This window comes from Papio anubis, chromosome 14 (genome assembly GCF_008728515.1).
Source record: "Papio anubis isolate 15944 chromosome 14, Panubis1.0, whole genome shotgun sequence".
NCBI classification, from domain to species: domain Eukaryota; kingdom Metazoa; phylum Chordata; class Mammalia; order Primates; family Cercopithecidae; genus Papio; species Papio anubis.
Window position 1 is genome coordinate 86,407,482 of NC_044989.1, and position 17,547 is coordinate 86,425,028.

Here is a 17,547-nt window from a genome sequence, read left to right on the forward strand (position 1 = left end):
TGGCCAGGTATGGTGGCTCATGTCTGTAATCCCAGCCCTTTGGGAGGCCAAAATAGGAGGATAGCTTGAGCCTAGGAGTTCAAGATCAGCCTGGGCAGCACGGCAAGACTCCATCGCCACAAAAAAATTAAAAAATTAGCCAGGCATGGTGATGCACACCTGTGGTCCCAGCTACTCAGAAGGCTGAGGTGGCCGTGTTCTTGCCACTGCACTCAACCCTGGGTGCAGAGCGAGACCCTGACTCAAAAAAAAAAAAAAAAAAAAAAAAAAAAAAAAAAAAAAAAAAAAAAAAAAGAGGGACACAAGAAAACAAGAAGAGAATTTCTTTGTTGTTTACAGCATCAGGACAAATTAATTCCAAGAGGAGCCCTAGAGCCTGTTGGGTTGAGCCTACCTCATCCCACATCCCAGCTGCAGTAAATGGGAGAAGGCTACTGTGGAGTAGTTAGTGGTAGGTTTTTAGAAGAAGGTTGTCTTTGGTTTTGGAGTGCTGAGATTAAGTGCTTTCCCCTCTGTGTTCAAACTTTTGTTAACATATATTTGTAACACAGTAGACTAATGATATTATAATTTAAGCATATGCTTGGCAATGTTTTCATTTAAACCACACCAATGGGATATCTAACCTTTACACGGTCAGGGTCCACATAATGCATTTTTTTCATGTCACATTCTTCAGTAGTATAATTTAACTTGAGGATATAAAGGATCCACACTCCAAACACAAGCAATGTACATCTGGAAAAAAATCAATTAGGTATTATGATGTAGTCATGTGAGAATCATGAGATGCAATGTGAAACTGAAAACGGAATCCTAAATGAGTCTGCCTGCTATGCAGCATAAAACTACAATCTTTACGTTGACGTTGTGGTGAAAGGAAGGGGCCATTTCCTATTTTCCTGACAAGATAAACTAGTCATTTATGACTATCTTTGTTATAAGCAAACACAGAATACCCTTTTTTTTTTTGCAAGGGCACTGTAACAAAACCTGAATCACAATGCCAATTATTGAACTTCAAATCAAGTAATAGACTTGAGCGATAGAATCTTGGCTTCAATCTTTTGTGACTTTAAAATTCTGTCAGTCCTTAAAAAAAAAAAAGAAAAAGAAAAGAAACAGTCTATTCATAGTACTTCTAAAGAATTCTACCCAGAAGTGAGGCTGATTGGGAAGTGAGATCATTAGTTACCCTTAAGATGACCTAAAAAATATTTTAAAACATCTGATAAATTCACACTATTATATGGTTTAATGCACACACACACACACACACGACTTGGAGAAAAGAGCTGAGTCTAGTCTTAGTTTTAGAAATCTCATTTTTACTCAGTTCTCCAGTGACACAAACCACAAGCTAAAAAGTTCTAACCAAAGTTTAAGAACCACTGCTTTAAACAATTCTGTTCTTGAAAAAACAAAAGTAAGAAATAATTAAAGAGAAAATAATCCATTTGCTAAATCAAGGGGCAGTTTTTTTTTTCCAAAAAAAGCATCTAGCATAATATACTATACATAATACATACAAAATATTTTCTTTTTTTTTTTTTTTTTTTGAGACGGAGTCTCGCTCTGTCGCCCAGGCTGGAGTACAGTGGCCGGATCTCAGCTCACTGCAAGCTCCGCCTCCCGGGTTCACGCCATTCTCCTGCCTCAGCCTCCTGAGTAGCTGGGACTACAGGCGCCCACCACCTCGCCCGGCTAGTTTTTTGTATTTTTAGTAGAGACGGGGTTTCACCGTGTTAGCCAGGATGGTCTTGATCTTGTGACCTCGTGATCCACCCGTCTCGGCCTCCCAAAGTGCTGGTATTACAGGCTTGAGCCACCGCGCCCGGCCAAAATATTTCTTAATATTTGAGGATGAGAATACAATGAAGTGTTGGTGGGAGCATTTTTAAAACTTTAAAATTCTCATTTAAACAGGCTTCCCATGATAACTTGGACAAGCATCTTAATTCTTCCCTTGTGTACAAGGGGATTGTGTACAATGATAAGTGAACAGGATGCTATCAATTTGTGTAAAAGTGGATTTGGGCGGGGGCATGGCAGAGCACACACACACACACAAAATATTTCTCATATACACAAGAAACTGGTGACACTGGTTATCTTTAAGTATGGAGGGGAAATGGGGAGCAGGGATGAGAAGCTGCTTCACTGAGACTCTTTAATACTTTTTGAATTTTTAATCTTGTAAACCTAATATTACCTATTCTTCTCTTCAGCCCCAGAAAAGGTGTTACATTCAGTGAATATACTTCCCTTATTTTAGTTAAAAAAAAAAAAAGAAAAGAAAAGAAAAGAAAAGGGCGTGAAGGCAAGCCCAGTGTCTGTAGCATATATCAGACTGTGCCTTAATTCCCGGTGTGAGTCCACCTCACCTACAGCCTAAGCAGCACAGGACGCAGGTCTATCTCCCCTGCTGCCTTGTGGCTGGCGCCCAGCATGTCAGGCACGTTGTGGGCCTCAATAAATACTGGTTGGTGACTAAAGGGAGGCTGAATATCACATAAGCTTTATTCTTATAAATTTCCTTTTTTCCTACACCTCCTAAGTCAGTAAAGTGAGACAGAAGACTAGATTGCAAGGTTGGATTTCTATGTTTAGACATGAAAAAAGGGCAATTTTCAACTGGGTTTGACTGGTATACATGCTAAAAAAAAAACCTGCCAAGTTCCTCCTTGATTAATTCTACCACTTATTAGCATGTAAGGGTGACCTGGCTCAAACACTTGTTATCGTTTTTAGTATTCGATATTTAATAGTATTCAAGTGCCTTCAGGGAAATTTAATTAACCATATTTTAGATTAACTTACAATAGCTAAGGGAAAAGCCCTCTTTTGTTAAATAAGGGCATGAAGAGCAGTGCATGGTGAGAGTTGCTCTCCCAGGCATCCAGGCCAAGGTACAGGGCCTGAGCAGCTACTGGGCACTGTGCACTTACCGATTATACAGTCAGCTCTTCAGGCCCACTCCAGCTGTGCACTCAGTCTTCACTCAGACGTGCCTTTGAATGAGCCTTTGACCAAGTGTGCCTCTCCAACATTAGCCATCTTGAGGCTCTCATTGAATTTTTCTCCTACTTCTACACAGTTGACCCAAAGCAGGGGGATCTACAGTCCCAGGGGCGGTACTTACTTGAGGATGTCTTTTAATAACAAGCTGGGTCTTCTCATCTTGCTTTGAGCTCGGGTGTACCATTGCAGGGAAGGCCTCGAGCAATCACTTCTCAGTTTCACATACGTGTACTCACTTGGCATTGCTGTGAAGAGAGGAGAAGAGGGAAGAGGGCAGTGGGGAGAAAGAGAGGGGAGAGTTAGGAGGATGGATTATGGTTTTCAAAGAGCCTTTATATGTTGCATCCATACCACGGAATACTATCCGGCAATAAAGAAGAATGAACTGTTGTTACATACAATAAAGTGGATGAATCTAGAGGGAACTATGCAGAGCTGAAGCCAAAATGTTACATACTGTATGATTTTTAACAACATTCTTTTTTTTTTTTTTTTTTAATTGAGATGGAGTCTTGCTCTGTTGCCCAGGCTGGAGTATAGTGGCACCAATCTCGGCTCACTGCAACCTCTGCCTCCCAGGTTCGAGTGATTGTCCTGCCTCAGCCTCATGGGTAGCTGGGATTACAGGTGTGTGCCACCATGCCCGGCTAATTTTTGTATTTTTAGTAGAGACAGGGTTTCACATGTTAGTCAGGCTGGTGTCGAACTCCTGACCTCGTGATCTACCTGCCTTGGCCTCCCAAAGTGCTGGGATTAGAGCCGTGAGCTACTGCACCCAGCTGATTTTTAACATTCTTAAAATGACAAAATTATAGAAATGGAGACCAGACTAGTGAGTGTCAGGGGTTGTGGCAGGGGAGGTAGATGTGGCTATAAAAGGGCAACACAAAGGGATGGAGATGTTCTACATCTTGACTGTATCCATGTCAGACTCCAGCTGTGATATTATACTATAGTTTTGCAGGATGCTACCAGTGGGGGAAAATGAGTAAAGGGTACACAAAATCTCTCTAGATTATGTTTTACAATTGCATGTGAATACAATTATCCTAAACTTTAAAGTTTATTTTTTTTAAAAAGGACTTTTACCTTTTAGAGCTACATACAGAAATATCTACAGATCAAAGAGCGAAAATGAGATCTGCTTCAAAAACTCAGGAAGGGGATAAGTGGAGGGCCGGGGAGAATAGATAAGACTAACTTTAAGTTGATAACTTACTAAAGCTGGGAGATGGGGACTAGGGCTCACTACACGATTCTCCCATTTCTGTGTATGGTTAAAATTCATACAATAAAAAAGTTTAAAAAGAAAGTTACATTAAAAGCAGAAGTGTTACATCAAGAAAAAAGAAAAAATGAGAATATGGCAATTTAAAAAAACTTTTCTTAAAAAATATGTTAATTGTGCCTGCCTATTTATTCTTTTGAAATAATTTTATTCACAATTTTCAAGTTCTAAATAATATTCCAAAGGGTACTGCAGTAGAAATTGGTCTGTCTCTCCCATATATTCATTTTCCCCTAACTCTCAACTTAATAGAGCTCTGGATTTTTAGTGGGGGCATAGTACCTCCCAGAATGAAGACTACATTTCCCAGCCTCCCTGGAGCTAGGACTCAAGACTAAGTTTTAGCCAATGGGATATGAGCAGAAGCATCCTGTGCAATTCTCAAGGTGCATCCCTGGGCATACTCTGGCTTCTCCTTTATCCCCTCTTCCTCCTGACTGAAATATGGACATATGATCTGCCACTCTGGACCACACAGACAGGACATTACTCAAGGATGGTGGAACAACAAGAGAAGGAGCTGGGGCCCCTGGGACAACCCCATAGGGCAGAAACCTGCCACTCTACTTCTGGACTGGTCTATGATAGAGGAATAAGCTTTTGTCTTGTTTAAGGAATTGTTAATTAAAGGCAAAGTTATATCTTAACTAATATAGGCACTAGTTACTATTATAATAAATGCATATATTAATTTAAGAAATAATGTCTTCACTATAGTTTTTAGTTGGATGGAAGAAGTTATATCTCATTCATTAATCACTTTATTTTTCCCGTTAGGGTTTTGCCATCTTCTTTGAAAAAAATTCAAGGTTTTTTTTTTTTTTTTCCTGCTACTGTATGTTTACATACATAACTTAACTCCTTAATTCTAATTCTGTGTAGCAATAATTTTTATCATTATGTATAATTCTATCAAAATAGTTTCAGTAAGTGTTGAGGGCCTTAATAATAAACCTTTGCTGAAGAATCATCTGATTTATTAAATGAGAAGTTAGAACAACTGAGATCCTGGAAGGCTTTCAAACACCACAACTCTGTGGTTACTTCATGTATGGTCAGCCAAGTGGTGGGAACCAGCAGGCTACCTGTAGCCTATGCATATTTAAAATGGAAGCTTCTGAGATGACTGGAGTGATACTCACTTCACACCAAAGTGGACCTCCAGAGAACAAAGATGACTGTGGTAAGAGTATGAGAAAGACTCTGGGGCCTCCGCCTCCAGGTGCTCTGTTGCTGAGCCATACAGTGCTCTGGCTCTTGTTCTACTCTGCCCGTCAGACTATAAGCCTGTAAATATTTTCCAAATTCTCTCTTACCAGCTGGCTTCTCATAAAGTTGTGATCCTAGGATGTGCTGGTGAAAGACTGGGAGATAATCTTTCTTTTCCCCTGACTTGGTGAAGCTCTGGACAGCAGTAGTAGCAGGCAAGGGAAGGTGTCTACATGTGACTCCTGCAGCAGTCGTGGGCATTTGGGTTCTTGGGTTTTTAGGCAGCAGATGCCGTAGCACTTCCAGCAACTTTGTGACAAGTACAAGCTTCAGACTAGGGGTGACAATGGCTTCCTGAAGACCAAATCCATCTCTCTAACGCGGACCTCTCACCTAAGCCCAGACCCGTATACCTAATGACTTGCTTGCTATCCTCACCTCAGGCAACATTCCTAAACAGAACCTGGCATTTTCTTCTATTCCTTTCATTCTTTGGTATCTGAACCACCTGTTCAGCCACAAGATGAAAACCTGCAGGTCAACCAGACTTTCATTCGCAATCCTAGTCAATCCCCAGGGCCTGCCGATAATACCTTCTGAATTTCTCCTGTTCACTACATGTCTTTAATAGGAATCACTCACCTGGAATGCCCTGATCTCAATTTTGTCCTCTCAAAGCCATCTTTCAAAAATACATTTTTGCCTACTGGTTCCCAGCTTATTTCAGATTCTGTGACTCCATGTGACAAACTTGTCTATCACACTGCACAAAGAAGTACTGTTAGAAACCTGGATGTGCCAAATCGTCGCTTCAGTGCCTTTGCACATGATATGCCCACAATCTGGAATCCCACCCAACAATCTGCCTGGTGAACTACTTTTCATCCTTAAACCCAGCTCAAGCATATCTTTCCTTATCTCTGAGGTCATTTTTCAACACCACAACTATCCCTTGGCACGTCCCTATCTCTGTTTACCGAAATGAACTGAATTTTCTTTTGCAGACTCCTGGAGGAATGAGCTGCAGAGCCAGAACTCTGTTCACCTTTGTATCCCTAACACCTAAGACAGAGATCGGCACACAGCAGCCCGGTAAGAAACATCTCAAATGGAATGAAATGTGCATTACATGTCTGTAGCCTGACATCAAACAAGATAAACTTCCAAGAAAAGCATTTTCTCAATACTGGTTAAGAGTAAAACTAAAACTGAAGGTTAACAGAAATTATAATGGCAAGAATAAAGCATAAGCTCTATTGAAACATCCAAATGTCCGGGTGTGGTAGTTCACACCTGTAATCCTGGCACTTTGGCAGACTGGGATGGGAGGATCACTTGAGGCCAGGAGTTTGAGACCAGTCTGGGCAACCTAGTGAGACCCTGCCTCTACAAAAAAAAAATAATAAATGAAACATCTAAAATGTCCAACAGCAGGAAATTTGTTGGTAAATTACAGCACAAACTACATGAATACTCTCCAGTACTTAAGGTCTCGCTACACAGCAGGGTCTCTGACCGACAGCATCAGTGTAACCTGGAAGCCCGTTAGAAATGCAGAGTCTCAGGCCCCGCCCCAGTCTTGCTGACTCAGCATTTTAATGAGATCCCGGGACATTTCTGTGCACATTAACGTTTGAGAAGCACTAGCTTAAAGTACTCAGTACTTACATTTATTGACACTGAAAAATATAAGAAAAAGGCAGTTTTATAAAAATCTATGCATCTACACATGTAGTTATCTCCTGGCATATATCTATTAAAGGTATGTGCTCTGTGGTGGGCAGGCATATGCAAACCCACCCCCATAGGCCAAGGAAGAGGCTGACAAATCTAGTTTCTCAGAAAGAAACCCGTGATGGGGACTTACAAACAGAGGCCATGTCCTGGGTGGCGGCAAGACAGCATAATGGTTGCCCATGCTATTACTCCCCAGACTGTGGGCTCATATATCCAGGTCTTATATACCATACTGAAGGAATGTATAGGACATTGACATCCAACCCTCAGGAAAATGCAAGAATTTGCTGAAGGGCAGGACTTATGGTATAACTGCAAGACTATTTTGACCTAAGGGCAAGATTTACAGTAAGTATGTGAATGTAGAAACCTTAGAAGCATTCCTGGGACTGGGGTCAGAAGTCAACATGGCAGATTAGCATCCAAGATGGGGTTGCTTTAGCCTCCACAGTATGAGTTTGACTTCCCAAATCCCTCTACTTCAGCTCAGCAGGTATTACTTCTGATTTGCAAGGGACCATGTGGATTCCACGTCCCTCAGCGTCACAAGAGAAGGGCCAAGCTGGGTACAACAGACAAACAGCGGAGTGGCCTTTCCATGATCCCTTGGAGAAGCCAGGGCTTATCAGCTGAAAGTCATGATCACCTTGGCACCATCTGGACTGTTTTCATTCATTTCTCTTGTTTGCGATGTTCTGTTTGGTGAAAAGGTGGCAATTGAAGGTTGGATTATACGAACATTGAATCAGGGACATGCTTTGTTAATTGCTAGAATAACTGTGTCATAAATTTCAATAGCAATCATATTTTTGTTTTTTGGTTTGAGACGGGGTCTTGCTCTGTCACCCCGGCTGGAGTACAGTGGTGTGATCACAGCTTGCTGCGGCCTCGACCTCCTGGGCTCAGGCCATCTTCCCACCTCAGCCTCCTGAGTAGCTGGGACTACAGGCACACACCCCCATGCCAAGCTAATTTTTGTATTATTATTAGTTTTTCTTTTTTTTTGTATAGACGGGGTTTTGCCATGTTGCCCAGGCTGGTCTCTAACTCCTGGGCTCAAGCAACCCACCAGCCTTGGCCTCCCAAAGTGCTGGGATTACAGGTGTGAGCCATCATTCCCAGCTGGCAATTATACTTTTTTGTTTGCTTGTTTTTGAGATGGAGTCTCACTCTGTCGCCCAGGCTGGAGTGATCTCGGCTCACTGCAACCTCTGCCTCCTGGGTTCAAGCGATTCTCCTGCCTTAGCCTCCCACATAGCTGAGACTACCAGCATGCACCACCACACCCGGCTAATTTTTGTATTTTTAGTAGAGACGAGGTTTCACCATGTTGGCCAGGCTGGTCTCAAATTCCTGACCTCAGGTAATCCACCTGTCTGGCCGGCAATCATACTTTTAACCAGTAAAAAATGATCAGACTGCAGGGAAGAGTGTTCATGTAGCCATAGGTAATTATAGGTGTAGAGGCATCTGGAAGAAAGTACGCCTGTCATCAACAGGTGGTAACAATTGTTTTTTTTTTGCTGTTTTACAGATGGAGCCTTGCTCTGTTGCCAAGGCTACAGTGCAGTGGTGTGATCATAACTCACTGCACCCTTAAACTCCTGGGCTCAAGGAATACTCCCACTTTGGTCTTCTCAGTAGCTAGAACTATAGGCATGTGCCATTGTGCCCAGTTGTTTATTTGTAGAGATGGGGTCTCTCTCTGTTGCCCAGGCTGGTCCCAAACTCCTGGCCTCAGGCGATGCCCCCGCCTCACCTCCCGAAGTGTCGGAGTTATGGGCGTGAGTCACCATGCATGGCCTGGTGGTGCAATTGTGAGTGAGCTCATTTCTTTTTGCATTTCTTTTTTTTACTACCTGAATTCCATGCATTACCAGTTCTATTCTGAAAAATTGAAACTATCTTCACTTAGGGAGGAAATCCTTAAGCTATGATTGAAATTTAAGCTATGAAAAGACATTTGAAAATCACCCAAACAAAATATTTTTAGGACCCCTTGATCATCTCTTTAGTATGGGACAAAAATATCCCCCAAATTAAGCATTTAGACTTAAAAAGCAGAAACAAATCACGAGGAACTTCACTAAGAAAGGACCACTCGTTTGCTGAACTGGAAAAAAACAGATTTATGGAGATGCAAAATAAAGGATGTCGGCACTTAGCAAGTCCAGTTTGCCTCAGGGGGCAGAAACTGGGCTGCTTGCTCCCTTTCTATGGAAGCCTCACTGGGCTTCCAAAGAGATGGTGAATGAATCCCTGATGGACAAAGGATGACGGAGGCCCCTCCCTTCAGAAGGCTCACACTCTCACCTCATCTGTTCTGGCACTGCAGCTTCAGCTAGAGACACAGGGTGTCACAAACACCTTCCCACACTAACGTCACCCAGTCAATGATGCGTGCGTACACACATGCACACACAGCCTCTGTTCAGTTAAGCAAACGAGACCCTCTCCTTAATTCAGTTAACTTACATAATGTGAATGCTTGGGTTAGAATAATAAAACTACAGATGTGCCCTACTTACCAAAATTGCTTATATGGATATTCTTGTATGCATGCTTTCTTTTTTCTTTATAACACTAATCATGAGACACGTGATTCTTCATAAGTTTATACTTTTGAATTACACGTTTGTCTTGTCTCCCCCACTTAGAATGCAGATTCCATGCAAGCAGGGGTCTCTGCTTTGCACACCACTGCCTTCATAGTGCCTAGGATGGGGAAGAGTTACATAAAGGGCATCTGTATCTGTTTACTGAATAAATACGCAGTCTTTTATGAGGGTTTTGGAGGCGATGGCGGTTACAGGCATTCTTCCAAGGCTTTTGTTGGCAGACCATCACAAGGCTGCCCTGTCTTCTTCTGTCCTGTGGCTACCTCCTCTTTCTCCTTTTTCATCTCCTAAGAGTTAGGATCCCCAGGGCTTAACAATTTGATCCTCTTCTCACTCAGGTTTCCAGGAACAGCCTCCGCATCATGGTTTCACCAACCACCTTTATGCAGAGAAGGCCTGACTTTCAAAATTATATTTTTCTACCCACATATTAAAATGTAACAGATTCTTCTTAAAGAGCCCATATGAAGAAATAATTCTTGTGTGTTTTTTAAAATGATAAATAGTTGTATACTTTTTTTTTTCTTTCTGAGACGGAGTTAGGCTCCTGTTGCCCAGGCTGGAGTGTAATGGCACCATCTTGGCTCAATGCAACCTCTGCCTCCCGGGTTCAAGTGATTCTCCTGCCTAAACCTCCCAAGTAGCTGGGATTACAGGCACCTGCCACCATGCCCAGCTAATTTTTGTATTTTCAGTAGAGACGGGATTTCACCATGGTCTCAAACTCCTGACCTCAGGTGATCCACCCGCCTCGGCTGCCCAAAGTGCTGGAATCCTACATGTTTATGGAATACATGTGATATCTGGATACATGCATACAATTTACAATGATCAAATCAGGGTAATTAGGATATCCATCACCTCAACCATTTATCTTTTTTCTTTTTTTTTTTTTTTTTTTTTTTTGAGACAGGCTCTCACTCTTTTGCCCAGGCGAGTGCAGTGGTGCAATCATGGCTCACTGCAGCCTTGACCTCCCGGCTCAAGCAATTTTCCCACCTCAGCCCTCCAAGTAGGTGGAACTATAGGTGTGCACCACCATACCCAGCTAATTTTTTAAACTTTTAGTAGAGACAAAGTCTCGCTATGCTGCCGAGGCTCATTTATCATTTCTTTGTATTGGGAATATTTCAAATCTTCTCTTCTAGTTACTTTGAATTACAGAATAAATTACTGTTAACTATAGGTACCCTACTGTGCTATCAAACACTAGAACTTATTTCTGTATTTTCAATAATTCTTAAGGCCCTAATGAAGAAATACAAGGGCAAACTTGGGCTTTCAATTTGTAAGACATTTAACTTCTTCAAAATGAAGAATTAACCATTTAATATAAGAGTATAATAAATGCCATAAAGCAGTACATGATGTATTGCCAGATTAACTATAGAGATAATTACTGGTGCATGAGTAAGGCACACTGATATTTATTGAGAGGGATAAGCCTGCATATGATCTCACCACATCCTTAAAAAACTTGTATCACTGGATTGCTATCCGCATTTAACCTGCCAGAGGATACACATGGGTAGACACAGAGCTGAGAACTCCAGCCCACATCTACCCACCTCCACACCCATGCTTTTCCAGCAGCAAAGTGGTCAGGATGGGGAGGACCTGGAACAACAGGAGGGTATTCGTAATGTCGGGAGGGGGCTGCATTTTAAAATAGTAAAGTCACACCAGGGCACAGATGGTTATAAACAAAAATCTGAAGTTGGGAAAGCAGAGAATAAACCAACATGGCTGCAGTGGACTGTGCGGGAAGGCAAGCAGGTGCAGCTTATAGGCTAATATGGCCAGCAGAGAATACTCTGTGGGGTGGGAGGATTCCAAGAGCAGAAGGACTTCCCAGCACAGCAGGAGAAAGGAAGCCTAGGAAGCCTAGTCTGCTGCATGCTGGGTGAGCAACAAGGCAGGATCCTGGGCCCTCCCTACTGTGGTGTCCAGGCAGGAGGGGAGCCTGAGGCCTACCCTGGTGAGGGGGACGGGGAAGGAATGGCGACAGAAGTCTCTGAGCCAGAACAAAAGCAAGACTGGTGATGAACAGAAGCACACAGGGACAAACCTTGGTCCCAATCAGAGAAATAAATAAGAATGGAAGTCAATTTTTGTCCTTGAGTGGAGATGATGAATTTGAGATGATAAATTACCACATGAAAATGTCCAGGAGGCGAGGCACGTGGATCACCTGAGGTCAGGAGTTTGAGATCAGCCTGGCCAACATAGGGAAACCCCATCTCTACTAAAAATACAAAAATTAGCTGGGCATGGTGGCGCACGCTTGTAATCTCAGCTACTTGGGAGGCTGAGGCAGAAGAATTGCTTGAACCCAGGAGGCGGAGGTTGCAGTGAGCCGAGATTGTGCCATTGCACTGCAACCTGGGCAACAGAGTGAAAAGCTCCATCTCAAAAAAAAAAAAAAAAAATGTCCAGGTGGTACTCGGGAACATGCATGGGGCCGGCTGGAACTTCTGCAGCAGGTCACCCACTGTGCAGAACAAATGAACTGCCCTCTCCCATGCACCTAGACGGGTACTAGGGATCTACCATCCATGGGGAAGGGAGAAAACAGCCATTCAAGTCACCGCTGGAGTTTTGTGTTTGAGATGAAGAATTCCACTTGGCAAAGGAGAACGGAAGACAAGGCAGGAAGCCTTACCTCAGCCAAGAAGACAGCGTTGGGATGCACGCAGGTTAAAGTCGCCTAGCGACAACATGCAGCAGCTACAACTACAGCAGGGGCACAGGGGGCGGCCGAGAGGAGGGAAGACGTGGTGCGCTGTGGGCAGACAGAATGAAGGGGCCAAGCAAGTCCTGCCCCAAGTGGGGCTGGGGGGTGCAGGCAGGACGAGAGCAGTGTTGTGGCTCTGCTGTGGCCACTGAATGTTGGCTGCTACTAGAACATGGGTGTCCCCTTCTCTGCACATCTACCTTCCATCCCCAGACACTAAATGACTGACGTGTTAAAGGCTGGCCCCCTTGCCTCGAGGTGGGACCACCTTGTGAGAGCAATTCAAGCTCCCGAGGTCTGGGCTGAGATCACAGCTTTGCTCAGCTTTGCCTGGCCCTATTCTCTTCATCTTGGGAGCTCCCTCAGCAAATCAGGAGTCCCTGAACCCCTGTCCCAGGCTCTGCTTCTAGGACGGTAAGTTGGGTCAGCAAGGTCAAGGTAGATCAAGGTCAAGCTCAGGAAGATCATGGATGATGAGGGGCCCTGGAGGATTTTATTCAGGAAGGGGACATGAAACGTGGAGAAAATCATGGGGCAGCAGCGGGGACAAGGGAGGAGGGAGGCTGCTGAGGGACTACCACAGCACTCTGGGCACCATAGGCTCAGCATGGATAGGACCTGGGATGGAACAGATGAGGCGAGAGTCAAGGGAGAGGATGACTCAGGTCACAAGGAGGGCAGAGGAGCCCTCTGTAGAAAGAGGCCACGAGGAGAAAACGCCATGGAGACACTAAGTTCAGCTTCGCCTTGCAGAGTCCCAAAAGCCTGTGGGCTGCTAGGTTGGTAAATCCCACAAACAGCTGAGAACCAGGCCTGACACCCCAGGAGGGACCTGAGCTGGAGCATCAGTCAGGGGTTGCACTTGGCTTTGGGTAATGGAAACCTGGCTGCTGCGGCCTTTAACCAAGAAGAGGTTTATTTTTCTCACAGAACAGTAAGTCTGGGGACAAGCAGACCAGGGCTGGTGCGGCAGATCTGCAACGTCAGGAAGTCCCCAGCTCCTGGCATCTTCTGCTCTTCCAGCATCAGCACGTGGCCAACCTCTGCCCCATTCAGGCTGGAGGAGAGGGAGACATAGGAAGAGAGGGGTGGCTCTGACATCAGGCAAAAAGGAAGATGCAGGAAGGGAGCAGTTCCTAGATCAGTGTATCTGGGAAACTGTTCCCCAGACCCCTGATGGCCTTCCATTCACATCTCCTTGGCCAGAACCCCATCACATGGCTGCCCCAGCTGCAGAGTGGCTGGGAACTTTTTATAAGCTGGGCAGGCTGCTTGCCCAAAGTTAGGGTTCTGTCAGTAAGAAAGGAAGAGAGAGAGCAGCTTTAAAAGGTACTAGTAGGGTCTGCCACAGCTGGAGGAAAGGACCTGGGGCTATCTGAATAAAGAAGACAGTTAACGGCTACTAGAAACAGGTAAGATCCCCAGGTGGAAGAACAAAGTGCAGGCCTATCTTGACTTTGGGAAAACTGACCGTGAAGGAGCAGAGGACAAAGAAAGGAAGCGTTAAATAAAATGTGGAATTCTCATATGCCGATTTCAAGTCTAGTTTCAGACTCTGAAATGACCATTATTTAAGAAAGCAACACACTAGTTCCTAAATAAAATGCATTTAAAATCACTTTAACCCAATTATAAGTAACACGGGTACCCCCATTGTATCCACAAAAAAGTGTAATTTCTAGAAGTTTCACTGATTCCTCCAACATACTGTGGAGCCCTCTATGTGAGGACGTACAGACAAGATGATGGACCAAGTCCCAGCTCTCCAGAAACCCAAGGTCCTGAGAAATAACGAGACTGTAACTACAGCAGTGTGGAGAGAGCTTTATGGAAAAGGGACCTTCCGAAGCATGTCTGACACGCAGCACCCACACAGTGAGGTCAGAGAGCGTGTTCCCAAGGTGGGCTCACCGACGCCACCCATGGGTATAATGACAACAGCCACAACAGCCACAGGGCTGGGGCCCAGAGGCGAGGATCCAGGGAGTGCAAGCATATTCTAAACCTAACTCTCCTCTACCCCTACTCAAGAGGGAGCAGCAGCTTGGGGTGGGGCAGGGGGCAACGCTCTAGTTGGAAATGCTCAAGAGCACCCCAGCCCCGGGCCTTCTCTGTGGCTTATTGAGCTCTTGTTGACACGTTACTTCTCTCTTATGATTCCAGAAGTCAATCTGTCCTCCCTTGTCCTCCCAAGAAGCTTGTCATCCTTGTAAAATCTAGGTTGCTAATTTCAAACTCGTTTTAGCAGTGGAACTCTTTTTTACATCAAAACTCACTTAGAATCCTAATCTATCATAATGCAGATATATGGTATTCAATTGATCTTTTTGTGGGGTTTCTCAACCTCAGCACTAATGACATCGGGACCAGGTAATTGTGCTAGGGGCTGTCCTGAGCATTGCAGGATGTTCAGAAGCAGCTCTGGCCTCTGCCCACTAGATGCTAGTAGTATCTCTGGTCCTCTTTCTCTTCCCCTCCAGTTTTGTCAACCAGACATGTCTCCAGACATTGCCAAGTATCCCCGGGGGAGGGCAAAATCACCCCTGATTTTAACCATTGGGATCAAGTCATTGTATACCTTAAAATTTCCACATGGCCTTATTATTAAAGTCAATGAGGGTAATGAGACAACGCAGTATCGCCTGTGGTATAAACATGGATAATACAAGTTTTAATATCTAATCTTTTTCTAGGTTTGTTTGGATTGCACAATCTCAAAAATTCTTGACTCATCGGAAAACGTGTTTGTGTCCTCACCTGTATAATGGTGCCTAAGCCAACAGACACACATGGGCCTGAATCCACACACTGACCCAGGCAGAGCAGCTGGCCCATGCAGAGTGCACAGCTGTGCACAGTTGTACACGGACGTAGGAGGAAAGCACCCGCAGCAGGGCCTCTTTATAACCATCTCACGCCACTCCTGCCACCAAAAGGAAAAATACCCCCACTGTACGGTACTTTCCAATTTCAACTGAGTGGGCAGTGTCTCATTTGTCTCTTACGAGTGTGAAATATCACCCATGAAATCAAAACCACTGAGAAAGTGCTGGTGCTGAGACCGCACCCAACCATTTCCCACTAGCTCCTAGTATTTGTTCAGTTTAAATTATAAACACCCTCACCACTATCTCTACCAGGAATTCTCCAACCTCCCCATGTACAAGAACCACTGGAAGAGGGCCAGGCACAGTGACTCATGTCTGTAATCCCAGCACTTTGGGAGGGTGAGGCAGGTGGATTACCTGAGGTCAGGTGTTTGAGACCAGCCTGACCAACATGGTGAAACCCTGTCTCTACTAAAAATACAAAAATTAGCCAGCCTGGGCACCTGCAATCCCAGCTACTTGGGAGGCTGAGGCAGGAGAATTGCTTGAACCCCGAGAGGCAGAGGTTGCAGTGAGCCGAGATCGTGCCACTGCACTCCTCTAGCCTGGGCGACAGAACGAGTCCGTCTCAAGAGAAAAAAAAACAAAAATAAAAACAAAAAAACCCCACAACACTGGAAGAGGCTGCAAAGCATGCAGATTCCCACACTTCATCCCCAGAATGCCCCACCTGGTAGTAGTTCCAGGTAAGGACGCTGACTGCGCATGTTAACCAAGTTCCCCAGTGTTATGTGGGTGCAGCACTTTGAGAAATCCTGCCCACCAGCAAGTTTCTCACAGCTGGAGGAAAGCACGTGTAATTAACAACAGATTTTTAGCCTACATATTTTCAGATTCTCCCACAAACTGAGCAGAGTTACAAGGACCTACCTTTTGCAATGAAAAAAATTAAAATGTTGCTGTGTGAATGCACAATCAACACTGTACTAATTTTGACCATCAACCAAGATGCAAGCACTTCAATGATTCTCATGCTTTTTAATCTACTTCAAATCTACTATTCCTCTAGTGTTGAGAACACATCATTACCTGCTTTTTATAAATGTAAAAGTGTTAAGGCAATTAATTCTGAGCCCTTGGACTATATGAACATTCTCTAAAACTGTAATGTGCCCGGCACACATGATGGGATTTCGCCAAGACTTTATTGAAGTGGTAAAGATGTCAGAAGGGCGGTTACTCTCAGAGCCCAGTTCCGCTTCCACCTCTCTCACACTCTCCTCCTCACTCCATGTCAACCAAGGGCGCCTCGTGCTCGACTTGCCCTTCCTCTGCTGCCCCTCTGGTTGGCTCCCCCCTCACCATCTCCATTCTGGTTTTCATTCAAAAGCTGCCTTCCTTGACCACCCTCTGTAAAACACCACTTCCACCCCCCCCCCCACGTTCCTGCTTTCCTTCATAGCATTCATTGCCACTGACACATATTTGCTTCTTCTCTGCTCTCCCTACTAAAATATAAGACTCCCAGTGTAGGGACTGTCCATTTTGTTCACTGTTGTAATCTAGGAACCTAAAAAGTACCTAGCATATAAAAGGCATTTAACAAGTACCTGCAGAACGAATGAACAGAAGAATGAATGATCAGTGGCCTGCAACTAGATCTCCCCACACAAAGTTAACCCAAATTCACCATGGTCCTAACAAGAGACCACTGTGAAGACCAGACCTTTTAGGTGTCCAAGTATCATAATCATTGGGTGTTTATTAAATGTCCAGATGGCACCAGGCACATGGAAAACAGGGATTGAGATCCTTTTTCAAACAAGACCCACTGTATGTGTTTGTTGAGGGAAGGCTAGGGGAACAGTATAAAATGACTGTCACCCCCTCCCCCCGACCACAGAAGAAAATGGCAAATGGATCTTTTCTTTTTTTTTCTCCCTCTCTTTTTTGTTGTTTTTGAGACAAGGTTTCACTCTGTCACCCAGGCTGGAGTGCAGTGGCATGATCATAGCTCACTGTAACCTCGAATCCTAGGCCCAAGTGATCCTCCTGCCTCAGCCTCCCATAGCTAGGATGACAGGTGTGTACCATCACACTCAGCTACATTTT

At 44.3% G+C, this 17,547-nt stretch overlaps 1 protein-coding gene across 9 annotated transcripts in view; it reads right to left on the bottom strand.

Annotated features, from left to right (window-relative positions):
* The window catches only part of ST3GAL5 (ST3 beta-galactoside alpha-2,3-sialyltransferase 5), a 52,064-nt gene that overhangs the window by 21,086 nt on the left and 13,431 nt on the right, over positions 1-17,547 (bottom strand). For 4 of the 9 annotated variants that reach the window (XM_009184582.3, XM_003908918.4, XM_031655322.1 and 1 more), the window contains exons 2-3: positions 3,143-3,266; positions 627-738 (exon numbers count right to left, since the gene is read on the bottom strand). In XM_009184582.3, coding sequence (XP_009182846.1) covers positions 627-738; positions 3,143-3,266 — 236 coding nt within the window. Of the gene's footprint in view, positions 1-626; positions 739-3,142; positions 3,267-7,625; positions 8,132-17,547 lie in introns of those variants that run through there. The other 5 variants (XM_031655319.1, XM_031655321.1, XM_021925027.2 and 2 more) reach the window with 4 other exon arrangements.